Genomic DNA, 27,780 nt, shown 5'->3' on the forward strand with positions numbered 1-27,780 from the left:
GTTGACTTTAAATATATAACTGAACTTATACATCGAGATGATCTGCATAATGATTCCAATAGATTACCACCCATTGAATATAACCCTTTAGATAGTATTGAAACTTATGATTCGCCAATTCAGAAAGAAAAAAGAGCTGATTATATTGTACCTCCTGATGAACTTGCTAATAGAAGATTTGTGAGACCTAATTACCACAAATCGGATGAATCGTATTACATTAATCTTGGTAGACAAATAGCCTCTATGATACGAGGTATTGATACCCAAAATAAAGAACTAAATATCAAAGTAGAAACAACACATGATGTTCCAAAAAATGAAATATTTCTAAAAGTAAGCTCACCAAGATCGTATTGGGAAAGATCCGTTCGATCTCCTCTAACATTTTTGAATTCAAATAAGAAAAATTTTGATTATTTGAAAAGAAGTAACGAATTACTTTTCGATATAGAAAATAAAGTAGAAATTATAGCATCTACGGTACCGACCTTAACTTTGAGGGAAATAGAAAATATTGTCAGTGTTATGGAAACCGCTAAAAGAAAGATGCAAGACAAGGAGACCATTGTTAAAGATGGAATGCTTCCTGATAACAATCTTAATATTAATTTATGGCCTAAATCATTGTCAAATACAAGATCAAACACATTATCATCGAATTTAAAAACTCACATAAAAATACCAATGCCAAGCCCTACGACGAACAACAGTCAGAAAAATAAACCAGATCACTTACATGGTTTCAGTATGGCGATTACAAACAGATTTTCAGCTCAACAAAATCCACACACTGTCGGAAAATCTAACTTTAATACCCTGATTATTGAAACTAAATCTAAAATTAAACCGGACGACCATTTAGAATATTATCAAAGTTCTCGGCAAACATTGACTAACCCAAAGTATGTCAAAAATACATTTTCAAGTCAAAATTCAAGACAACCCTTATGGGATCATGATATAAATCCTTTCTTTTTAAAACATAGAAAGTATTTTGAAAATAATCATAACTATCTTTTAAAGCAAAACGAAAAATTTCCTTACATGGCGTCCAACAATGGTGAAAAATCATATTTTCAACACCAAATAAGCAATTTTGATCGCATTGAATAAAAGAGCATTTGATATAACATGTTTTTAAAGTTAAAAAGCATGGTACTTAAGAGTGACAGAATATTTGTCATATCTTATTTAAAATAAATCGAATAAATGAACCACTTAGAACCTTACGTATATCCTTTTTTATGTGGCTGGAATAATGCCTTTACCTGCTCACTTACAAAGGGAGAAAACCTACATAGTGTTAAGTGCGCCGGAATACCCACCAAAAACTTCACCTCTTCAACGGACGGACGGGGCATCAAGGGATCTATTGCGCACCCTACCGTGACGCCCAGGCGGTTGGCCGCTCACCTAAGCGAACCTCCAAACTTCCCGGGGTAGAGATCTCCTCCCTGAAGTTGTCAGTGGAGGCAATCTTTCCACGCTTACGTTTAGAGACATGTTGTTTTCATAGGACATAACCATGTCCTTCTAGCATCTCTCACTCCTGCCTATGGTGGCCGCCATACAATGACCCTAAGACAAGTGCGGTACACCAGGGTGTGACGCGCCGTATCCGATGGCGCGCAACACCAGTGGCAGTAGGGTGTTATTGTTCGTCTATCTACCTGTACTTACATTTGTAATAATTTATGTTATAAATTAATTTAAGACTTTCGTATCATTTAATTGTCGTGACTTGTTGTTGAAAATTACTCCATATTTGAACTTTTTGAACGATTTAAATAATTATTTTAATACGAGGACTAGGACTAAAGAGTAAATAAGGAGATCTACTACAAATATCAAGGACACGGACAGGGAAATGTGTCCGAAGTTTAAAGGCATAGCGTAACTACTAAATAACACTGTATAATATATTTCTTTATTAAAAAGCGATACCTTCCTGTAATTAAATAATACATATTAATTAAAAAATATTTACAAATTGTAGCTTTATTTTTTCAATTCAAATTTCGTTTAATATTTATTTTATAGGAGAGAATGAGTACAAATGCTTTTTGTGCAATAATGATTTATTTTTGCATCTAAAAAATAACTCTTAATTATTTTAATTTTTTTATTTTACATGGACTTTGTATTTAAATCAGTTAGCATCATTAAAAATAATCAGACGAAAATATTATCAATCAAAATACTACTATGAGTATAAAAAAGAAAGAGCAAAGTGATTTCCGAGCGAGTTGGTCCAATCAGACAAGCTATGAAGGCACTCGTATATATAACTCCAATATACGTAACCCGTAATATTGAGACGGGCTTACAAATAGGGCCCAAATTTATTTGGCTCGGTATCGGCCGAGCGTTTCCAATTTTCATATTTCCCGCGATGGGACGCCGTGCATGCAATCTAGACCCTAAATCTCTCAAACCTTATTTTATTTTATGCAATTGATTTGTACTATTTTGAATTTTGAAAAGCTGCTCATATAATTTTATTATATTGGACCTACCTATTAGAGTAAATAAAAAATTACATGGAATGACAATAACTGACACATACATAAATAAGCTTTGTTTATTGTGTATTGACTTCAACTTGGTCTTACTAATAAAACTTTATGGGAAGATAGAATAATATCCATTTTAAAAAGCTATCATTTTTTACCCCTTTTTTTTAAATTTTATCTCTCAATTGTAATGAAACAAATGCCAATATTAAATAGGTACCGCAAAATTACCTTGAAACTTTTCTCAAGTGAAGCCATCAAGCGATGATGCCAACTCAAGACAATTTTCTTAACATCGCGAACAACTTCAACTCATAACGTTCTACGATACGAGGGAGAGTAAAATGGCAGTAAAAGCCATTGCCTCTCTTTGTGTTTCACATTATGGTAATCAAAGTTTCTGATCTTCTAAATACTCTTTTTTCTTTCAATAAAACTTAGTGCTATTATTAATAAATTTTGTCCTTTAACTAGCTAATAGCTATAGCTATTTGCTGAATTTTTCTTCAGGTAGAACATATGGTATAAATTTAATATGTTCAATACACATAATTTGTATCTCTGTGCAAGTAAAATTTTCGGAAGGCGAACTACGAAATTCGCCCCCTGAGCCCGCTTCTATTAATGAATTCGCTCTCGAATCAAATCCTCCAACAAATTAGGATTAGATGAGGGACCTACTGTGTTTTTAGGTCGAATCGTAAATGTTATTTCAATGGAAAACCCTATTTCCGCGCCTATTATAGGAGTGGCTAAGCCAATTTACTTGGGTCAGCCCGTTTTTTATGAATTTACTGAATATTATATGATATCCTAGTAATTGCAATGTATTTTGTGACAGTCATATATATAATGTAAATGTATAATCGGGGCGAAAAAGGGAAAAACTTAATCATATCAAGGATATTTAATCTTTATAATTATTTTGACCATCAAATCTTCTTATTTCAAACAATGTATACACGTAACATTTTCTCGATATGGTAACCTTTCGAAAGGGGGACACCTGGGGATTTTTGTGGGATTCATACTCACTAAAACTACTTCAATGGCCGTCTTTGGGTCGAATTTGAGAAGATGTGGAAGGTGACTGATGTTGACATAAAACATCAGCATTCTTTACTGTACTACGTTTGTATAATCACTCTGTTAATTGGTCAAAACCGCATTAAAATCCTTTGCGTAGTTTAAATTAAATCAAACAAACGTACGTAACGTACAGACGGCGCTAAGCTACCCTCTTTTATATTAAATAGAGATTATACAAATCCTTTTTTTTAATATTAAAAAAAATCTTTAGGTTTATTGATAAGATAAACAAATAAACAAACGGCTTCATATAGGTATTACAGGAATGTTTTTAAAAGTATTTGTCTTAGATTATTAATAATTTACTTTCGATATTGATATGAAAAACTACTGAGATTATGTATATGGATTTTTTTTAATTATGCATGTTTATGTCAATGTTTATTAAACTTAACTATTTAGCTTCAAAATATTTACAAATACTAGGCTCGCATTGTCTTACTTTTATTCTTATTTTGTTAAATTAAAGTACAATCCGCAAGAGACATTCAGGCCGTCGCCGACAATTTTCTCTGAAAACGAAAGTTGCCTTCGGAATACGAAGAGACAAGATGAAACGTCGAATCGGAAAAACTGCTTATTTTATTACAACGCGGCTGCGAGGATGGGATAGGCCTCGGGCGAAATTGCCGCAACCCCAATTAGAGCCGTACTTGAACATTTCCTATTACACGCGTCTGCAGCATTTCTAATTTTTGAATGTAAATGGATACTTACGAGTTTACTAATCAGTTCAAATCTCCACATCGTTGTTTGCGTATTCATTTTACTATCTTGTTGGTCTAGCGGCTAGGTCCAATGCTACAGATAGCTAAGTCTTAAGCTCACATCTCAGGTCGGACTAATTGAAATATATTTGGTTTATGAAAAGCTTCTCAGTAACTACCCGGAGTTTGCAGTTTTTATATTCCCGTGCCTCGCACATAAAGCAAATCAAATCAAAATATGCTTCTTTTAAACAGGTTTTTACAAGCACTTTTAAATCGACATTTTATAAAATGATATTAAGAAAATCTACCAACGGAACGGAATGTAGATTTTATGGAAACAACCGGCAAGAGACTCAGTAGTTTATCTTTTCCAACATATAAAATAAAAAGTTATGTTAGTTAAATACAATTAAATATAAGTATAAAATATCCTGCCTAAAAGTGAACAAGATTCATTGAGATTGAGATTCCTAAATGTAAGTAATTGTTTTTATTCATTTTTAATTAAGTACAAGACAGTACAAGTTTCATGGTTCGAGTTAAGTTATTAGTGGCAGCTTCATGCATATTATTATTACACACACCTGTTGTTTTTAATATAAACAATTTACAATGTAACCAAAGTTCGCTCTTCTCCAAATCAGACTAAGTATTCAAATATATAGTCAGACTAACTTAATAACTTTTCATGGTGTCTGACATAAAATTAGATTTCATGTCAGTCTAGAAATTCTTTGATAATTTAAACGCTTTTGTATTTTTCCAGCTTTGGTTTTAGATATATAAATTCATCAATTAGTATACCTATTTCAATCAATAAACGATTTATCGTTACAAACGGCAAGGTAATTAATGACACCACTTTATCGTATATTATTGTGGCTACCTTGCTCACATATTTATTGCTACTACATATTTATGCTATTTGTGATAAAATGAAATACATTCTGAAAATTATAAGAGCTCAAGTTTGCGATACAAGCTTGAATATGCATGTAGCAGATGTTTCCTGCTCCGCTCATAAATTAATATACCTACTTAGATAAGCGTTATATTGCTTCATGATGTGCCATTTTTCTTTATTCGATTTCTAATTTTTATTAACATTATTGTATTTTCCAGACTTACTAAGAACACAACTGTCATAAACATTAAACGGTTTACTTGTGCCCAAAGAGTAGTGGAAGTGTGTACACTGCCACGGAAAAGAGTGCGCCTGTGATTGCGCACAAACTTGTGCACTTAAATGTGTCCTGCGTAGTTTCGGTTTTCCTTTAGATTGGACGCCGTGGCCGAAAACGGTCAAGACGACAACATCATCTTTGTTTTAAATTTTAAACTTTCTAATTATATCGGTTGAATTTGATTCGTTACTAATAAATCTATAAATATAACAGCAATTTTCTATTTTCGCGTATTAATATATAGAAACTCACACAACATAACGCAACATAAAAATAATTTATCTATATTTCCTTTGCTTAGTACAATAACTTTTTATATTACATTTCATAATTATAAATTATTCGTTAAAGTACAATTTTCATACACCGGCAGCAGTTATTGCAGGCTGGTGCAAAATATTTTTAAGTATACCCACTTCGATGTAAGTAGCGGGAAATTTGAATTTTTCCGCTGTTACCTGCTCCTATAAATCAAGCGCAAAGTCTACCTAAGCTCTCTGGAAGCGTGTTTCAAACATTTTAAAATTCAAATCATAGGTCCTTATGACTTATGGGAATGAACACGATTTTATGGAGATTACACGCTTTTAAGTTATAGATGATGGCATTTAAACGCAAGCTTACACTTTCCTAAGTTGCACAACTTTATACAAAGCTTTCGATAGTAAGCTAAAGAATATTATTTATTTTGTTAAAATAAATGAGAAAGATTATTTAAACACTCTATCAAGCTTACATTCTGTCATAACGTTATAACTTTATCGCATAGTTAACGTTATGTTATGAGCTTTTTCCAAGATCTTGAAAAAAAAGAGGTAAATTATTGTTCGGTATTTAGGCAGGTTAAAGAAAACTTCTTTGGTTTTGCTAAATACTTTTACTGAAGATACAGGTGTTGCAAAGTCAAGAAATCGTAGCGGAATGAATATTCAAATTTAAGTGTAAAGGAAATAACGATTGTTCATAGACAAAAAAAGGATTACAAATTATGTAGATTACTGTAAGTAACATAGACAATATGTCATATAAAATAAATGTAGTGCAGGTCCACACGTAGGCGCCAGCATTATTATTTTGCCAGTTAACACTCGCGATCTCCGCCACTAAAAAAATTGCAATCATTCACTACATTACAATAATTTAAGCGTAATTTAAGTACCGAATTTTTCACCGACCGTTATTTGATGTTGATATATCCAACGAGAAAGTCTATGTCTAAAAAAAACAAAAAATACTTGTATGGTACAAGTTTGATATCAGACATACTTTAATATACATATTACAATTGACATCTCCCTACTGACAATCTTTAAAACGTTAATCACGTTGTGTGTCATTGTCATTCTAATAAATGAGGTCGTATACCCGTGTAAATTAATTATATCTAACATATATACATATATGCCAAGGAAGAGAATACGGAAAATCAATCAAGAAATCTCTCATTTGATTGGATTATTAATGAAAACTTATTTATGAAGTAGCTGGTATTCAATAATATTAACTAATAATGAATAATAACTTAACGATAAATTATATGAAACCATCATTACGTGTGTAATTTTTAAAAGATTTTAAATAGATTTGATGACGAAATTACAATGTATCTGGCGCCATCTAGTGAACTACGTAGAAACTCCATACTGAAAGAGCAATTCAATTTTTCTACTTCGTGATAAATATTTTGTTAACACTGAGCAGCATCCCTAAACGTAATTTTATAATATTTCAGAAGAGGGCGTTGTTAGTTTAGTTTATAGTATCTGGGTAACCAAACTACGCTTGGCTCTAAAAATAAAAATTAATTATATTTTTACACAATAGCACCATATTATGTAGATATTTTTTAAGAAAAACATTATCAAAATACAACATTTGAGCCAAATCATAAGAGTCGTTTTCGGATTACACGAAATAATTATAATTATATATTTATATATGTATAGGTATGTAGATATAAAGGAATTTCTCATTTAATTTTATTAAGATAAGGTGCTTTGGGGCAAGATCGGTAATGGCCTATGATCGTACCAATTGAATCTAATCAAAAACAAATGAACTGAGATATAGACAATTTTAATACTTACTTTTTTACTAATATGAAATATTCCGAAGAGAATTCTATATTTAATCATTCCGATTTTATTCTTAAATTATGCCAATGTTGTAAACCGATTACGTTATATGTTACTTTAAAGCAAATTGAAATTTATACATAGGATGGAATTTTTTTTAGGATTAACCGAATACTCATTAATAAAAGAAACATTGTATCAAAAAAATACTAGGTGCAATGTAGTATAATTAGTATCAGAGAGGGTTTGTACTATAAAATCTAAAACGTGAAATTCTAGTTATGGATTTAACGTGTTTTATTTTAAGGTTTTGCCCTTCATTGTTAGAAAGAGTGAATGCGCAGTAGCGTAGTACATATTGGCGGGTGACACAGTTAACCCTCTGCCACCATAAGCGCGTGTTCCGTCCAAATTACTGTGTTTGTTTTGACGCTGAATACAACAAGCATATCTTTAAACCTTATTGCTTTGTAAGACAGAGGATAACATATCAAGGTAAAATAACCAAATAAAATAATACTTAAAATACATATTAAAATGTATACATATATAAATAAAATAACATAGCTATACTCAAGTAATAAGCAATAAAGTAAGAACATTTCTGTACAACATTGCACTTAGATGACATTGCTTAAAAACCATTTTTAGAATACCTATCCTACGTTATTACATAATAAAGGGCTGCCCGCACTGCGTTAGCCTTGCCATAGGATTTTGTGAAGAATTGAGGTCGCTAACCTACGGAGCTCAATCGATGATGAACGTGATGTTTTTTTTTTAAATACACACATTTCATTTATTCACAGAAAATTTACCATAACCATCATACGTGAAGAAGTGTAGTGCTTAAACATAAGGTATTTAAAATATATCTAACTAGTAGTCACCCGCGGTATCTCTCGCGTTTTAGGGGTTGGTCGTTAGTTATTAGGTATAAAAAGCGTGTCCTTTCAAGTTGCTTGCTTGAATTCAAGCTTGCTTCCTACCAAATTTCATCAAATTCGGTTCAATACATTTACCATGAAAGAGCAACATACAGACAAACAGTGTTACTTTCGCATTTATAATATTAGTAAAGAATAGATAAACATAGGACTACTAGTACTACAAGGATTAATTAATATATAATATGTCTGAAATACCTACAAGATACAAAAAATAATAAATTAATTAAATTCAAACAAATCTTATAATAAGTACCCAAGTAGACTAAATAAGAAATATTAAAATCACAAACAGAAATTTACCTTCTTTGAGATTCAAATAAATAAGACAGTTAAACAAGACTAAACAGGAAAAGTAATTACAGATTTCAATACGTCCAAATTAGCTTTTATTAGTGTTAAAATATATCAAGATGTCTCAATGCCATGAAAAAACCGTGACGTTCTTGCATCAAATAAAAGTATATCTAATAATGTATCTCGCTATCTAAAACTATGAAGTCTCGGACACTCGAACGAACTGCAGAAGCGCGCGGACCTATACAGCCACCCGCGAACTACGCTCGGAGGAAAAACTTGTCCTCGTCAACATTGCAAAATCATTGTCGTAGTTCTTAGATAATATTTAGATTATTTTTATTCTTCAATTATAATTGATATCAAGGAAAATCAGGTAAGCGATTTTTTTTACTATAAATAACGTTACAATTTTGTTATTAGAACACATATTTAAGTTTTGTTCAATAACATTAAAAGCATTGCAAAATATAAACAATAAGATTCAATTTCAAATAATCATAACGTATGATAGTTATATTTTTTCTATACTTTGCGTGAAAACGAAAACCTAACCCATTTTTCTTCACATTACGCCCGCTACCTACAACTAACCAAAGTATAAGTAGGTCAAAAACTATCAACCGCCCACCACGTTAGGTCATCGACCTACTTAAAAACATTATTATACCGCTATAAAAAATAAGATGACTGTTTACTTAACAATTATTCATAATTTATAATTATTGTAAATCACAGTGTAAACTGTAATCTAATGGTATATCTGGAATTCTTAACGTGCTTCTAAACAGCGTATTTTTCCAATTCTAGATAAACTAAATAATAATACAGTAACGACATTTTATCATGACGTAAAAGTCATACTCCTAAGCATAGTAAATAATTTCGTATGACTTGACACACAATCTGTAATTAATCGCAATAGAATCATTAATTGTAGTATAAAAATATGTTTTAATAATTATTTACTACATTTCGAGGTTTAACTAAATGTGTTTGGTGGCATCTAATTCATACATCACAATTATTGTGCAATGTAGGCCATGGCCAACGAGTATCATACACAATGTTTAACCAATTGATAGTGTTAGTGTCCAATCATATGGACATAAATAATGTGATCTATCTACTCGTTTTAATTTCAATAGGTCTATTGTATCAATATTGATAAAAATTGCTCGCATTAACCAGTTAAGTCCGGTACTAATCTGAATTATTCTGGATTGCACAGTTAAAGAGCATTGAAATAAACCGATTAGTTTTCTTATGAAGAAATACGTAGTAATCATTCCTAACAAATTCCAGGAAAACATAATATGTGTGTATACTGGCTGAATCCTGAACCCGCGTGGAATTCAACTTGTTAGGAAAATCCCTTGCCATCGAGCTATTTTGTAGATTATGTCATTTTACATTTATTTTATAAAAATAATGTATATTCAAATTAAAGATTTGACATATAAATAGTCTAACAGCAGCATTTGTGTATTTAACACATTTTAATATTTTCATCTTCAAAACTGCAGCACTTGCATACACCTATTAATTCCACAATACTAGAAGGGTGAATTAAAAACAAGCCTTATTTAAACCTTAGCCTATGTTATTCCATCGGGTACAAGCTTCCTTCAAACAAAATTTCAACAAAACTAGTTCAGTGGTTTACCCGTCAAGGCGCAACAGACAGAAAGGCAGACAGACAGACAAACAGACAGGCAGAGTTACTTTCGCGTTTATATAATATTAATTATAATTTAAATATTATAATGTTAAAATAAATTTCAACGGAGATACATTAATATTGAGGATAGTTTCAGTTGAATACCCGTTTATGTAGCACTCGTATATCGAAATAACATTGTACACATGCTAAGTTATTCAAGTTATGTTGTATTTAAAAAAATACCAATCCAGTTTACTTTGTTCAATGTCCTACTTCTTTTAATGTAATGTTTTAGCAACCATAATAGTGTTTGCTAAGGAAAAAGTTACATTGTAAGGTTAATATTATATATATATATATTATATTTAATAATTAATTACAGGATGACTTCTCCGGCAATAAGTAAATCACCAGAAAAGCAAAAGAGTGAAAATAAATCACCGGCGCATTCGGAGAACGCAGAGCAAGCACCATCTAACGGGAATTCAGCCACCACAATATCTTCCAGTGGGCAGCAATCAGACCCTTTTAGCTGTTTTAGAATATTTAAATTAGCCGGCCTCATGATGAAGCAAGGATGTTAAATCATTTCAAGTAACAATGTATTTTAAATACACTGTTGATTAAGTAGAAATTAAGCTGTTTATATTAAAAAGTATTTTTAACAAAAGAGCAATTTCATCTAAAAATAATAAAATCTTCATAGATGATGTAGAAACCTATAGACAATATTTTAAAGGTTTTTTAGAAATTTAGATTTATTTCAAATATTACAAATTATTTATTTCAGCATATATTAAAATGTCAAAATGTATGTAATAAGATTAAGCTTTAGTTGTTATATTTGAAAGTTAAGGTAATAGGCAAAAAAATTATATATATTTATAGTAGTTGGGATCATAGCACACCATAGATAAACATAGAGTAATAATCCCTACGTTTAAATTTTGATCCTGTATTATTAGAATTCAATTTATTATTTTATTCTGTATAAAATACAACTTAACTATATGGTAAACATTTCTAACACTGTCTTCACTTACACAAGTATGATTATGTAAAATATTCATTTTTTTTATAAACTTTTGCTATGGTTATAGTAAGGTAATTTAATTATTTACTATAAAGCTTCAGTCTAACAATATTATTTCTATATATATAGTACGATACAGTCACCTAGAGGGTTCGGTTATTTTAGTACTACCTCATCTGAATATATAGTATCACCGATTGTTATCTAAGTAGGAAAAATACAAATGTTTATGAAAAAAAGTAAATAAAAACTACTAAAAATGTTTTAGTGTTTTGTTTAATAATTTAATTAAATCGATTTCATAAAAATATTATTTAAGCCCATAATTATTTCACAACAGCTGGGAGGATGATTCAAATAAAAACACTTTTTATGTATTATTTTTTTAATAGTATTGGTAGGTAGGAGGTACATAACACGCAGGAGTCTGGGTTTTTGGATAAAGGGAAGTTAAGATACAATACTATTTCAATATGTACAAAATATACAATTATTTCTAAATCCTAGCAAATTAAACTTATAGTAGAAATATGATCACAATATTTTTTATATCCTTACATTTTACTATATTAAAATCAAAGCAGGTAGCGCGTCCGGTCACAGCTGTTGCAATATAACAGTCTAGTCATCACCATCACTTTTGCTGCACACTTGAGATCAAATGTTAATTTTACATATATTTAAACTCTATCAACTCGCACACAGACAACAGCCACCACCGCAAGCGACCCGCCGTACAGTATTCCATACCCGCGGAACCACTTCATGCTTGAAAACATTGCAAATCGAAAATCGAAAGTATTTTTATTTGTCTGACGTCATGATGTATTCAAAATAACGATAATTTTGAAGGCATCAAGAAGTGAGACTCTCCTGGAACCACCTGTATATGCAAAAGGTTTTGAAACAGTTAACTACACAAAACTATATTATACTTCTCACAGTTAGGTGATTTAAGTCTGCCGAACCTTATAAATTAGAAACAAATCCTAACAATGATCTTGTCTCGAACATGGAATTCTTTGTGTACATTTTAAATATTAGTAATTGACACCTTGACAAAAACATAGGATGCAATTACTTATTGGCAAAAACTTGATAGTTATAATATTAAATAGTATTTTATGTCATTGCCAAAAAATAATCACACCACTGCAATAAATAAAGAATGAGTAAAAATACCAATTTGACCATAATAAATATTTCTTTTATAATTCTCATGTGTTGACTATCTCATAAATTTATTTCAATATCAAGACTAAATACTGTATGTTATGCTATGTTTACTGAAGACTTATTTACATTGATTTCCTTTATAAGAAAATCAAATAAGTGAACATTTGGGCATCCATTTACTAATAAAATTATGTTTTAAAATTAATGGACGAAGTGACAGTTCGTTAGTGTTCCTCCTAGCTATATTGAGAACTGTATGCGACGGAAACATGACGAAACATATAACATTTATACACCTATACATTAGTCCTTAAAAAGAATATACAATACAATATGTTACCTGTGCTGTTATTCCTATATCGTACATATAAAATTACAATACATAAAATATTTTGTACTTTATTTCTAGTACGACAAAAGAGTCGCACTGTTATCTAATTATACATTGCGAAACGACGATGTAAACATTTTTAAGCAGAAATTATAGGTGAAACATAACGAGTCGTAATTAGCAAACGCTGAAGCTTTAGGTGAATTGGATGCAGACAATGATTTTTATAAATTATGAGAAGTACAATATTGTTAATTCGTGCAACTTATAATGACAATTATTAATCAGTGATCTTAACATCACAATTTATTTGTAAAGTTATTTCTGTAGCATTTGCGGCAAGATACGTTTCAGAGTAAAGAATATCGCGAGCGGTACCACCACCGCTCGGACGAATAGTCTTTAGTCGAATGAATTAATGCAATAAGTAACCAGCATGAGGCGGTCGCATGGAATGGGAAATTAACTGTCGAAACAATGTAAGTGTGCAACGGCGATTGTCACGTCGCTCGAATCAAAATGTTTCGAAGAAAATTCTATTATGAGACTATTTATTAGAAAATACGATTTTCCTAAAAACACCCCTGGAAATATTTCTGGTAATTTGTAAACTTTACACATTGGTTTTCTCGGTAGCCGAAAAGCATCGACGAGCGTTGTTTTTTTTGTAATAATCATCAACGTATAAGCGATAAATATTATTACTATTAATTATTTATTCAAATTATTTATTTTTACTATTAAAGTTTTTATCATTAAATTAAAAATCATTAAAAGGTTGTTTGCGGTGTGTTCATAATTAAAGAAATTATCTTAATGTCAAGCTCTAAATTTCAATGGAGTTATACAAAAATAAAATTCGTGACTTGTGTAATATTAAATGATAGTTTAATAGTCACAATTTTTCTGAAGGTGAACTTATTATGTAATGAATCCTATATTAGTTATTAATGACAAAGGCGACGCCGCACGCGCCGTTGGCTACACATGCATTGCTCAGTATGCTTTTTTTAAGACTACCTATAAGCCTACGTAAAAAGTCAGAATCACAGTTTATTTTCCATGTGTAATTTTATCGTTTTATATACCGTTCATGTATCTTATTTTTACATAAAGAAGTTATCATTCGATTCCCAGTTACAGAGTTATCCATTACCTACCGTAATGATCTAATGAATAAATCGAATTTTAGTATGGATAGATTCGGTATTTACATGATTTAAATTACTTTAGATCCTAGGCTTAAAACAAAATAACAATTTACACTAACAATAAAAAATGCTCGATAGATTGCCACTTATCTAATCGGAACCCAAAATTAAATATACTTTATCAACTGACATCGCACATCACTATCATACCTTTTTTTATAAATTTAAACTCCGAATAAGGCCGAGCCCAGTCGACCATAACAAAAGTATTTTACAAAGCTATGTCTTAAATCTAACACTTAAATAGGTGACGGCGGCTTACGACTACGTGAAACTTTATACAAGCGCGCCCGCCGCCGCGACGCTAAGCCGTAACAATAAATACACTAACTTTAGTCCACTACAACGAACGTTCACTTTCGAAGAGGTAATTCAACGCAATTCCGAGAACACTATATTACTGTCCAGTATCAAACGTTTGATCGGCGGTTTCCACCAGGTCGATGAATAACTACGATAATAGTAAAAATGAAGTTTCACAACCTGGATATATTTACAATTTTTTATTAAAATATTCATCTAGCAGTGTCCACGTCGGTTTTAATATTTGTCACGTTCAATGTTTATATTTGTCACGTCCAAATGCTGGGATCAAGGTTCATATCCAATTGAGGCGAAAGTCGTCGCCTCGCGAGTCTGCATCGTTCACCCGATGGCGGTGGCGATGACAATGAGAAGGTGCGCGATATTGGCCACGCGATGCATGAGATCGGGTGCGATACGATTTAGGTTTTCGTTCGCAAAGTCACAGGAAGGAAAGATGTGGACCGTGTATAATGACTGTGGACAAAGATAATAAAATGGACATGTTACTAATCGAAGTTTTTAATTAATCGAAGACCATTCACAGTGTCTTTTATTTTGCAAACAATTGTGTGTAAATTGATGAGAGTGATATTACCTGCTGGTGACCAGGGGTAGGCGCCACGTTGACGATGCCGGCGGCCTGCTTCCGTTGCAGGTAGGTGATAAAGCCAGCCGTGAGGTTAGTGGACTGCTGTAAAACGTCCATGTGGTCGCGTCCGCAAGGCAGCGCCAGCAGCATACAATGTTCATTCTCCAGCTAATTATTACATATATTCATTAATAAAATTCGTTTGTAAGCTTCTAAAACTGTAATTACATATTGGTTAATCAGCAGTATTTGTTCAACAGCAAACTTGAGTAATATTTTCTTATAATATATTGAAAGAATATTTATTAAAAATATTTAATATGGAGTAAATTATTTCAATGTAATCGTGTGTAATGTAAACGACTGACCTTCATCTTACGATGCACCTGGTCGAGCTGTGCGGGTTCAAGGCGCATTCGCTGCGCGATTCGAAGCAGCGAAGCAGCCGTACCGTCAGAGTTGCGTAACAGTGCGTCTGCCGCCACTCCGGGGTTTCCACCCACAAAATGCATCTGTACCGCAGCTGAATCGTTTTTCAAGGCCAGTAACCCTTGCCACATTACAGGATACCGCTGTCGAATGGAAGATTTTTTAATATGTTTCCAAATAAATAATCTAGACGGCTAAATAGTCTCGCGAAACTTTTTGTGATCTAAAAAATGTTTGGTCATAAAATATATAATTTTATTGTATCTGGACATTACTCACCCGCAGCAACATCTGCAGCGAGTCGGCCTCGCGCGGCACCTGCGACGCGTGCGGCGGGCCGGGCGGGCCGGGCGGCGGCAGCGCGGCGGGCGGGCGCGACGTGCCGTGCGCCGGCGGCGGGGAGCGCCCGCAGCGCACGCCGTACACTGCGATGGTAAGGTTAAGAGTTACGATGCGCTCTGAATCACCGTACAGAGTAATACGTACGTATAAAACTGTAAATTACAGGCAGCAGGCCAAACTTTTTAAAGATATATTAAAGTAGTAAACTTATAATGACATTAAAAAGCGACCTCCTAAAATTTTAACACCAAATAAAATTTTGTTGCAACAACAACAAACCAAAAAAAGGTATTTTAGTGACGGTCGATGTCCGTTGATAAAGTAAATTTAATTTTGGGTTCCGATTAGATAAATAGCATAAGCTATAGAGTTTTTTTTTGTTAGTTTCAATTGTTATTTTGCTTTAAGCCAAGGAAACTAAATCTTGTCAGTATTTAAACGGACCAATAAAAAGTTATTGAATTTCCACCAGAGCTTGAAAGATGGATGGTTTTACGACATCCATCGGATTATATGTTGCCCACATACTCGTAAGTTATAACATTTACCCCTGCACAGTTTCTTATTCTCTCTTAAGAATGGAAACCGTAGCCGAAATCAGTCAAGATATTAAAAAGATAGTACTTTAAATAAATATTAATTAATAATAGTATTTTTTTATGTAAATACTTACTGATATGCCTATCGTGCGGCAAGGGCGAGGGCGAGTGCGCAGGGCGCGGCACGCGAGCCGACGGCGGCCGCCGCAGCTCCAAGGGCGGCGTCGGCGCCTCCGAGCCCTCCGCCTCTAACGCGCCTCTGCGCATAGAACATACATTTTTGGATACATTATACAAAAAGTCGTGCAGCAGTTTTTAAATTACAGTGAAATATATGATGTAAATTTATCGAATAGCAATTTCAAAACTTATTGCGGCTTGGACCGCCGTACCATCCACACATCATATATTCTACCGAGAATATATGATGTGTGGATGGTACTTTCCCAGAGGGGCTTGCACTAAGTGAGTGTCATGTTAAGGCTACACACTACATACATTAACATATCTAAATATGTTTTATTCCGGGATGTCTCAAATTCATGTTCAAATATAAATGTATGAGAGAAAATGATATGATTGTTTTCTTTTTATCATAGTAATTATGGTTCCTTGACAAAACTAATAAATAACAGAATCTCATGTTGTAGAAACGTGTACATTTATTTTTTATTTATTCAAACGAACTTCGGATTTTTTAATTCCATGTCCCAATATTTTTCATATAGTATAGGTGATTTTACTACTTTTATAATGAATTCTTATAAAATATATATAGTTAGTCATTTCGATGTTCAAATATTTTGTATTTAACTAGTGCTTAGTTAAAACCAAAGTTTCTTTGGGTATTTCTTTATTTAGGAAATATCTCAAACTTACAAATTAAAAGTTTTACATACCTTGTGAAAGAAGTGGGTGTGGGCAGGTTTTCGTACTGTGTAGCACGAAAATGCTGTTGATACATCTGATAATGGTGATGCGAAAAATGAGGATACATTCCTTCGCCCTGTTAATAGATAATTGATACGTTAAAGTCGAAAATATTTAAAAAAAAAACCGCGTCTATAAAATAAAAATTAATTACATTATGATATACCGAGGTGATAGGAGAAGTCTGTTGATGTGCAGGCGGAGGACTTCTAACTAAATCTGCAGACTATTCCGGATAGCATGAACAAAATTACCCTCTTTATACATATTTGATGTTTTGTAAGATATATATCAGGTACTCTAGGCAACAAAAGGATAAACTAAAGCAAGCATATCACACTCACCAATGACACTTGGCCTTGAGGACTGACTGCAGGAACACTCGTGATGGTTACTCGTGATCCTGAAATATTACCGAATGTGAGTATTAAGAGAAAAAAGAAAAATCTATTATCTATACTACTATTATCTGGAGGATTTTTAACGTACCGGGGTGATGTTGGGGTCCGACGACAGCGACCTGCTTCGAGTGCGGCGGATGGTGTGCGCCGCGGGGCAGACTGGCCGGCCCCGCGTAGGCGCCGCGGAATCCACGCGATGCCCCTGCCACACCTCCCAGCGCGCTCGCCGCACCAGCCTCTCCTTCTCCGCCTCTGCAAATATAAAGTAAATGATCACATTTCGTTTATTAGTCGAGAATCTTATGTTTAATTTTTTTTTATGGAAAGTGTGACAATCACTTTATTAAATGAGTCAAGTAAAATAGATTATATAATTTTTTTAATAGTGAGAGGAATTTACCTGACGAGAATTGGTGTGACACGGTCGGGCGGATGATGTACGGATGGTGGACGATGTGGAAGGGCCGGCGATTGGACACGCGCGTCTGTAGCCTCGGTTGCACCGACCGGCATCATATTAGACGGTACATTGTCGACGATGCGGCGGACATATCCGGCATCTCCTACGACAACCTCACCAGGTGCAGCAGGGGAGAGATCGGCGGCGGGTGGTAGGATTCGTTCTATTTCCGGTTGTCGCTCGGATAACGGAAGCGGCCGTTCATGCACTATCGGAGAAGCACCACCGACCCGATTCGTCGCATTTGCAGCTGCTTCAAAGGCACTTGCTAGTTTGGCGCTTATCTCAGATATCATTTTCTTAGGCGGTTTCATAATAGGAGTTGGATTGTTAGATGGTGGAACAACGACTGTAGAAGTGGTAGTTGTCATTTTGATCGTAGTTTCAGTTTCAATCTTAGAAGGAGCAATTGGTTCGATTAATTTTGCAATTTTAGTTTCCTTAACTGCGTCATCCTTTTTAGCATTTTCATCGCTGCTATCTAATGAGGCATCAGACAGACTCCTATCTCTAGTTCTTTTTACTCCTCTTGGAGACTTTCTTGTGTCACATTGAGATACTTTATCAATATTCGTTTTAGCGCCACTTAATCTTGTAGATCTTTTTTTATTACTTTCTTTATTATTCTTAAATTGAACGGTAGAACCTTTGATTACATCATCAATAACGTCATCAACAGTGCTTCGTTGAATATCCTTTTCCTGTAGACGTCTGGATTTTCGAGTATTTGCTGAAGGAGATGCAAAAACTTCAATTTTTTCCTCTTTCGATTTCTCTATACCTTTCACTTGATCTTTCTGTGTTATACTAAGAGTTGATGTTGCAATTGCATTCGAATGCCCAGACAGTGGACTTTTTATAGTCAAAATTAAGCGGGGTCTTACTTCAGTTTTATTGGGTGATGTTACGGTTTCATCTCCAGAGTCTTCGTGAAAATCATAGACATCACCTGGCATATTGTTTAAATTACTAGTTACCAAATTTTTTATTTTTTTATCCACTTTTAGCCTGCCCCTGCCACGTTTTGAACTCCCTCTAGATGGTTTATTTATCTGACGAGTTTGAACTCGGTCTTGATTTTTATCTGTTCTTTTACCACGAGCACTTCGACCCCCCCTTTTTCCAGTAGGTGTTGTTTTTTCTATAACAGATTCCTCATTTAAATGACTTTCATGACATGTTTCTTCTTTGTTCTCTATGTGTTTTAAAGATTCTATTTTGGGTGGTTCCACTTTATTGGATTCTTGTTGATCAACCGAGTCAATTGATAAATTTGTCTCGGTTTTAGAAATATCTGATCCTTTTGTGATAAGGTTGCTTACTTCGTCAATATCATCTTTCTTTTCATCTAAATGCTCATTACATAAGGAATCTACTTTTTTAATGACAGATTCAATATTCACATCTTTAGCTGTCCAGTATTCATTTTCTTCAATATTTTTTGTATCGTTATTAACATTTAGATTATGATTAGTAATTAACCCAAAAAATGGTTCTTTGTCTTCTCTTAAATCGGATTTTTTTGAATTTTCATTAATATCGTAAGATGCGTTAATTTTATCATTATTTTCTTGTATGTTAGGTAAATTTTCATCATTTTTGTTTAAACTTGTAAATTTTAAATCATTTTCTTTCGAAATATTTTCTGACTTTTCAATAAATGTTGTTGAAAACTCATTGTCATTTTTAGCTTTTGGTATTTCCGGGCTCAAAGTCTGTTTTGACATTGGTATATTGGTATTAGTAGTAACTTCTTCTTTATCTTTAGCGGCATAATCTGCACTTTCTTTTCTATCATGACTTTGTGGGATTAGTGTGATATTTTTACCAACATTTATTTCTACTTTTTTTTCTGGATCATTACTAATTTTGATTTCATTTGTATTGTCTTTTAATAATTCCTCGAAGTCTGTTTCACATTTGCTTATATTTTCCACAGGTGATGTAGAAGATGCGGATGCTGAATTTTCGTAGTTTAATTCTTTACAAGGCGCCTCAATTTTTTTATCAAATTGGTCGTGTTGTTTGTTTTGAGAATCAGGATCACGCTGAGTATGATTTAGTAATGATATCGACATATGGTTATCAACGTGATCGCTTTCACTTCTTGAATGTAGTCGTATAGTTGCTTTTGGGCTTGAACTTTTTAGTAGTAAGGGTGTCATAACTACATTACCAAGACTTGAAGTAGTCACTACAACGGAATTAGACTGTTCTGGTTTACCTAATGAAGTCGCCGGCTTTATTGTAGCCATGGATAAAACAGAAGGTGATCCTCTGTTAGCGTCCAACTGTACAACATTTGTCATGGGACTTGTTGTAAGCAATCTTTGTGAATTTATAGTATGTATAACATTTGATCCATGTCCTCTACTAACGGTAGTTTCTTGAAAATTACAAATGCTTGATTTACCAGTACCTTGTATAATAGACGAGGTTGAATGAGAAACACCAGCTACGTGTATAATAGGTGAAGAAACAAATGGTATGTGGTTATGTTCAGATTTACTCGTTTGTGTTTCTCGTTTTTCAATCAATTGACTCTTGTTATTTAATAATACTTTATTAGAAAGATGTAACGCTGAATTGATATTATTAACGTGTAATGCATTCTGCATTGGAATAAGACGATTTGGTGCCATTACTGTATGATTTGAATTTGGTGGCAATCTTGTTGGGGACAAAATAATGTTAGCTGTATCATTAATACTTTCCGTTTTCCTGCAATCTCCTGCTATAATCTTTTGCTGGTGCATCAGCTGTTGATTATTCGCTCCGGTTCCTTTGGGTTGTTGTATGACGTTATTAGCGTTTATTTGTTTAGAAATAGGGGCCAGAACTGGTGTCACCGGTAATCTGTTGAAATGTATTGGGGTACCTTGTGTTTGCACTAGGACTGAATTAGGTCTATTAGGGGAAACCATAGTTCTAGCACCATGAGGAATATGCACAGTTTGTATTGGACTAAGTGGTGGTTGTTGCATTCTAACTACAGTTACTTGACCTGGAGATCGTTGTTGAAGAGCAGTCGGGGAAGGTAATCCAACTGCATTTATGTTTTGTGGCGAAGTATTTATTACCATATTTGATAAGCGAGGTGAAGTCATGGGATCTGTTTGTTGACTAGGCTTCGGGCTTAGTAATATTTGTTCATTAGTCATTCTAGGTGAAATAACAATACCTTGGGGTTTTTGGTATATAATATGAGGTTCTGGAATTTTTATTGTGGGTGGCTGCATACTAGATACTTGAGGTCTAATCATCTGGTTTATAACTTGATATGGTGGATTCACTCTATTTGAATTTATTATAGGCCTCAAAGTATTGTTTACTTGTATATTTTGACTTTGTGGTGCTTTTATCTGAACAATATTGGCCGTTATGTGAGTAGGCTTGTTTTCACTACTGTCTCTATTTGGTATTGAACTAACAGGAATATTAAGAAGATGTGGTTGTTCTATCAACTTATTGTTTGATAAAGTCCAAGAGGTAATAACTGGAGTTGCAGTAGATGTTATTTGTTGCACAGTTTCTTGCTTCGTTAAAATCGGCTTACTTTTAGATTCAATGGAATTTTTAGGTATTTCATTTGACTCTTTAGTAATAGTTTGTACTATATTTGTCTTCGGCTTTGACACAATAATATTAGATATTTCTGTAGTTTGCGCTAGACTTATTTTCGTATTATTGTTAAGGGATTGGTTAGCGGTTATAATGTTTACTGGTAATCTTTCAATAGGGTCTGAATTTGTTTCCTCCGTTTCTTCTGTGTCGGTGTCAATTAAAAGTAAATCATTGTCAGAAACTGGTGTATCAGGCTTCATTTCCATTTCACTTGCATTTAAATTTTGAACAGCTTGTCTCATTTCTTCTGCATCTTCTTCAGGAATTAATTCATTTTCAATAGGTGTACTCTCAATTTCTATCTGATGAACAGTATTATTCTCCACTTCTTCATAACAATTATCAAAAGTATTCACCTTTCCGCCAAAACTCTCACCCAATAATGCAGCGACGGCGTCTTCTGTTTCTTCTTGAGAAATAATTGCACGAGGTTTTTCTTCTACTTTTTTATCAATTTTACAGGAATGTGAATCATTCATACCTTTTTCTGATTGCTTTTCTGTGTCCTTTTCTACATTAGGTATACTACGTACTGCGTCTTCACTTATTTTTACATCGGTATCTTCTTCATTTTCAAGATTAAAAGACGTAAGACTAGTCTGTTTATCTACTTCAATATCAAGTGGTGGATCTTTAGGTAATGGGACTTCACTGATATCTTGTACAATATTGTCTATTGGAGGTGGCATCGGAATATCATTAACTTCAATATTCCTAGTTAGATCATAATCAATTTCAATACCATCATCTACTACTAAGCGATTAGGAGTATCGCATTCATTATTTTTCATATCATTATTTTCGTCTGATTGATTCACGAATGGGGGACTATCTGTTATTCTTGGTAAACTTGGAGATTCAGATAGAGACTTACTATCATCCGACTTATCAGTCAATTCCACTTTCTGTATATCATTAGGTAATGGTATATCAAGCAACATCGTTTTAGGCGATAGTTGTACATTATTTTCCATGTAAGTACCCTCCACTTTTGGGATTTTTTCATGATGATAGCTATGATGATGTTCTTTACGACTTTGTCTTTCTTCTCTATTTTTCTTTTTCTTTTTCTTTCTTTCTCTAGATTCTTTTTTGCTTTTATCACTATACTTATTTAAAGTAATCGATTCCCTCTTATAATTTATATCTCCATATTTTAATTCAATTTCTGATTTTTTAGAAGCAAATTCGGTTAAGCCTTCCGTCTTAGTTCGATTATCATCAATGTTTGAACTGTCTGCAAACAAACGAGCTTCGATTGCCTTACTAACAGCATCGACATCCAGGCTATTATCATCGTCCTTAATGAAATATCTTTTTTCTTTCCTCTTTTTTTCTTTCTTTCGTCTACTATCATCTCTCTCTTTAATTTTTATCTCATCATTATTTGCCGTAGCTTTTTCATTGCTCGTACATATCTGTGACTCAAATTCTAGAGGGAGAGACTCTGTTTTAGTACTTATGTTTCCTGAATCTCTGTCAGACTCATCTGAAAGGGGACCAAATATATCTTCCATCTTGCCTTCTTTTTTATTATTGTTTGAAACTGTTTCAGCTATTAAGTCATATGACTGATGCGGTGAACGTCTTTCCTTCTTAATTTTTACTTTTTCATCTCGTAGTTCATCAGTGTCAAGACTTTCGCGAATTTTCTCTTTTCGTTTTTCTTTTTTATTGCTATGACGACGACTTTTATCAGAATTTTTATGTTTAGTGTCTATTTCTGAGGTAGTTTCATGAGCAGTCTCTGTCTTGGTATCTTCGTCAGAAAATGAAAACTTATATTTCTTCTGTTTCTTTTTATGTTTTTTACGTATCTCAGATATATTTCGATTTGGTGGAATAGATTCATTTTCAGATGATAAATCATTAGGATAGTTTTTTGTGAATGTCATTCTATAATCAATTTCAATGTCTAAGCTCGATTTAATTCGATTGTCTTCGCTGTCACTTTTTCCGAATAAATTTAAAAGAGATGTTTTCTTGACTTTATCGTCACTTGATTCTTTAAGTTCCATATCTTTGAATTTTTGGGATGATTCAGAATCTGAAAATATTTCTTTTTTTATTTTATCAATCAAATTAGGACTTCTATTTATATTTCGTTTAGCATTCTCTTCATCGGACGTATCTGACATAATGCGAGTCCGTGAATTTTTACGAGATAGCTTATTGCGGGAATCTTCTTCATTACTTGCTACATCAAAATAATCGTTTGTTCTATTTCGATCATATTCCAGACTCGAACCATGCGATTTCTCACGCTTTTTGCTATGTATTACAATATGATCATCATCGGTTGAACTATCCATAGAAGCTTTGTGACATTTACGGCGTTCATTTTCAGAATCACTATCTTCATCCCAACTTGATCTTTTCTTTTCTTCTCGTTTCGCTCTACTTTGTTTCAACTGACTAAATTTAGCTTTAATTTTTTCCTGGCGTTTTTCTTCTTCCTGTTTTTGCATATTCTTGCATGATCTAGCTTTAACTTTGTCATACATGGAAATATATGTCGGTTCATCATCAATTATATCAAATATTGAGTGTTTTTTCGGTTCGTCAGAATCGGAGGTGTCTGTACTTTGAACTTGTTTACGATTTCGTCTTTTATTAGGATCATTACGTTCATCCCTACTTTTACGATCAGTAGACATTCGCTTTTCCCGAGTTTCTTTTTTCTTGTCATCGTTTTTCACCTTACGATCTTCTTTCATCTTATTACTAATTTCTGCTTGCTGTAAAGCATCTTGTTGCATTTGAAGTTCTTGGATCTGCTGCAACTGCTGTATACGTTTCTTTTCTTTCATTTCTTTTCGCATTGCTTTTTGCCTTTCGTCTTCTTCGCTGGATCTAAGTTCTAACGTGGCAAGAAAATCAATATTATTTTGAAGCGATTCCGATGATGCATCCGAGCTTCCAACCGACTTATCTTCATTGTCTTGTGACGGACTTTTCTTAGTTTTATTTTTCTCTATGCCGGGTTCTTTAATATCACAATCTTTTATATTAGGAAACATATCATCTGGAGGTTTGACCTGATTTTTCTTATCATCTTTTGTTTTACTTTCAATTATCTTAGCGAAATGACCTTTACTAAACTTAGTAGTCTTATGTCTTTCTAAGCTCCTTGAATCTTTAGATTCGCGACGTTCCACCTGACGACTTTTCTTATTGTCTTCATTAAGACAGTCTATGCTATCTTGCGATGACATTCTTCGTTTATGACCAATATGAGACGGTAAGCTTGAACATGAATTAAGTCGCTCTTTACGTTTAGAATCGAGATTAGGTGAATCAACTGAATAATGTCTTTGTTTTTCAGATATATCAGCCTTAGTTTTTGTTGTATTTTCTAAGTAATTATCTACTTTATTCTTGTAATTATGATCACTACATTCTTTTTCTTCTTTTAGTTTATGTTTAAAGTGTTGATCTCCATATTCTTTTTCTTCTTTAATTTCGCTTTTAATTTTTAGTTTAGTATCCAGTTTATTATAGTCATGAGACTTCGATATTTCTTTATCAACTTCATGTTTATGAATTGTATCAGCACCTTTAGACCGAGCTTTTGGCTCTTCTTTTATGTCAGCATTATCCAAATCCTTTGATTTCAATGAGTCATGAGACGCTCTCGATGTTGTGGAATCTGTAGAATCTTTTCGACAAATATCTCTAGAAGATTCATCTCTCGAACTCTTTCTGCTTTTTGAATTATCAGTTTCCTTTTTCATATCTCGTTTAGGATCGCTATCTTTTTTAGACCGATCATGTTTGTGTTTTTCTTCTCGTTTTAAACTTTTGGTCAATATGTCAACTTCAACCAGGTCTCTTTTTCTATCCCTTTCAGTTTTATCTTTTTTATGATTCTCATGACGGGCACTCTTGTCATCATTATGTCTAGATTTTTCAAGTTTGTCCAATAGCTTTTCACCCTCTTTGTCAGCCTTAACCTTATCAATTTTCTCGGAATTAAATTTAATGTTTAAAATATCTTCTTTTGATTTACGTTCTTTTTCATTTCTGTCAACTTTTAAACTTTTGTTACTTTTAGATCTTTCTTTTTCAATGTCTTTATCAACACGGTCTCTACTATGTCTAATTTTATCACGATCGTTTTTGTTATTTTCTTCCTGTATCTTGTCGTTATCTGTTGTGGTTCGATCAGGTGAAAACAATTGGTTATTAGTAATTTTTGATTCATCAACTGTCTTATCTATAGATCTAATACAGTCAATGTTCTCTTTTCCAGTTTTATCTTCTTGCAAAGAAGCTGTAGTAGGTTCACATTTTTCTTTATTATTTTTATCGTTATATTTACCATCCTGATTCGTTTCTGAATTCTTTTTCATTAATTCCACATAATTTATAGCATTGAGATGATTGGCTGAGTGTACTTTATATGACACAGTTTCTTTACTCATATGGTTTTGAAATGATTTTTCTTTACATCGTTCAGTTTCTTTTTTCATTCGGAAACTCGATTCATGCATTTTACTTTCTTGCTCTAGCTGTTGTTTAATGTCTTCTTGGATAATAGATTCAGTTTTCGTATCATATTCGCTCTTAAAAATATATTTTTCATTTGGATTCATTTGAATGTCTAATTGAATTGTCTCCTGTTTTATTACTTTACCATCTTGACTACGTATTTTAGTTTCATCGCGAAAGCAATTTCTTTCATATTTACTTACTAATGAATCACTGGTTTTATGAACAGATTTATCCTCGACGTTATCTTCTTTCTTAATGGTTGTTATTTTTTCTTCATGGCACCGACTTTCTTTCAAAATATTTTGATCCAATTTTTGTTCCTGAGACGCCAAAAAAATATGATCTAGTGGTCTAATCAGATTGGCCTTGTCAAAACCAATCTTATCGCTCGCTAAAGATTTGTTTTCATCTAAGATTAAAATCGACGAATTTCTTCTCTTGCTCTCATGTTTTTCATGTTCGCCATCCAATTCAGCTCTCGTCTCTACCCGGTCTCTTTCAATAGATGGCGACTGTTTCTTCTCGGCAAACTCTAATACCGATCTATCAATGGAAGGTGTTCTTGTTCTTAATCGTGATTCATGTAAACTTTCAAAATCAGTTATTTTGGTTATTCTCTCCAGAGGTAATGGATGTATACGTTCAATTTCATCTGGCTCTCCCAACGAAATCATACTAGCAGCAGACGTTGTCGTTGCAGAACAGGGTAGCGTCGTGGCAGCTACGGCGTGCACAGGAAATGGGTATCTTAGCACACGTGGCACAGCCGTTGGCAATGAATGTGGGCTACTTGCTGGACTTGGAATCCTTGCCGCTCCCTCCAGCCGCTCCGAGTCCTCATCAAACACGGAACGCTTTGCAAGTAAAGAGAGCACGACCTCCGAAGGTTTCACTTCGTTGACGTCGAGTTCGAGCAAACGATGACGAAGGCGGGCTCGATCAGGAGCGTCGGCATGAGCGCGCGAGCCGGTCCACCTTTCGTACTTCTCGTCAAGAGAGCGAATACGCTCCTCGAGTGAAGGAGAGTGTGGAGCGGAACCACCGCTCGAGGACGATGCGGATGGCGGTCGCGGCGGAGAAGCGGGTGCGGGAGGTGGAAGCGAGCGCGGTTGTGCGGGTGCAGCGCGTAGTAGCTGCACAGCGAACTTCGGTAGTGGCAGACTCATTGGTAAAGGTGGTCGTTCACGAGGAGGTCGACGTGGCTCAGTGGGAGGTGCGTCTGGCTCATCGCGTAGGGGTGTTCCAGCGCGCGATGTTCGCGAACCCCGAGATCCCGATTCATCACGACGGCGTCGATGTCGCCGTCTAGAGACGTGACCACGCGATCCCGATCGCGATCGCCTCGATCCAGCGCCGGCGCTGCGATGTCTTTCCTAAAACAAATAACTTTACTTTTAAGGTCGCGTTATCCATAAATTAGCGACTAGTATTTAA

At 33.9% G+C, this 27,780-nt stretch overlaps 1 protein-coding gene and 1 long non-coding RNA gene across 3 annotated transcripts in view; one reads left to right on the forward strand and one right to left on the reverse strand.

Moving 5' to 3' along the window:
* The first annotated feature begins 7,939 nt into the window (after window positions 1-7,939).
* Window positions 7,940-11,776, forward strand: LOC125069873. Its single transcript, XR_007119863.1, has 2 exons — window positions 7,940-8,069; window positions 10,864-11,776. It is a non-coding gene; the product is annotated as an uncharacterized LOC125069873 (long non-coding RNA).
* Window positions 11,777-11,887: 111 nt separating this feature from the next.
* LOC125069732 (protein split ends) overlaps window positions 11,888-27,780 on the reverse strand; it is a 75,073-nt gene continuing 59,180 nt past the window's right edge. For both annotated transcript variants that reach the window (XM_047679293.1, XM_047679292.1), the window contains exons 11-19: window positions 18,169-27,719; window positions 17,857-18,020; window positions 17,712-17,770; window positions 17,337-17,443; window positions 16,572-16,696; window positions 15,836-15,981; window positions 15,496-15,699; window positions 15,134-15,295; window positions 11,888-15,012 (exon numbers count right to left, since the gene is read on the reverse strand). In XM_047679293.1, the coding sequence (XP_047535249.1) occupies window positions 14,878-15,012; window positions 15,134-15,295; window positions 15,496-15,699; window positions 15,836-15,981; window positions 16,572-16,696; window positions 17,337-17,443; window positions 17,712-17,770; window positions 17,857-18,020; window positions 18,169-27,719 (10,653 nt within the window). In that variant the 3' untranslated portion in view covers window positions 11,888-14,877. The remainder of the gene's footprint in view (window positions 15,013-15,133; window positions 15,296-15,495; window positions 15,700-15,835; window positions 15,982-16,571; window positions 16,697-17,336; window positions 17,444-17,711; window positions 17,771-17,856; window positions 18,021-18,168; window positions 27,720-27,780) is intronic.

This window comes from Vanessa atalanta, chromosome 16, assembly GCF_905147765.1.
Source record: "Vanessa atalanta chromosome 16, ilVanAtal1.2, whole genome shotgun sequence".
NCBI lineage: Eukaryota > Metazoa > Arthropoda > Insecta > Lepidoptera > Nymphalidae > Vanessa > Vanessa atalanta.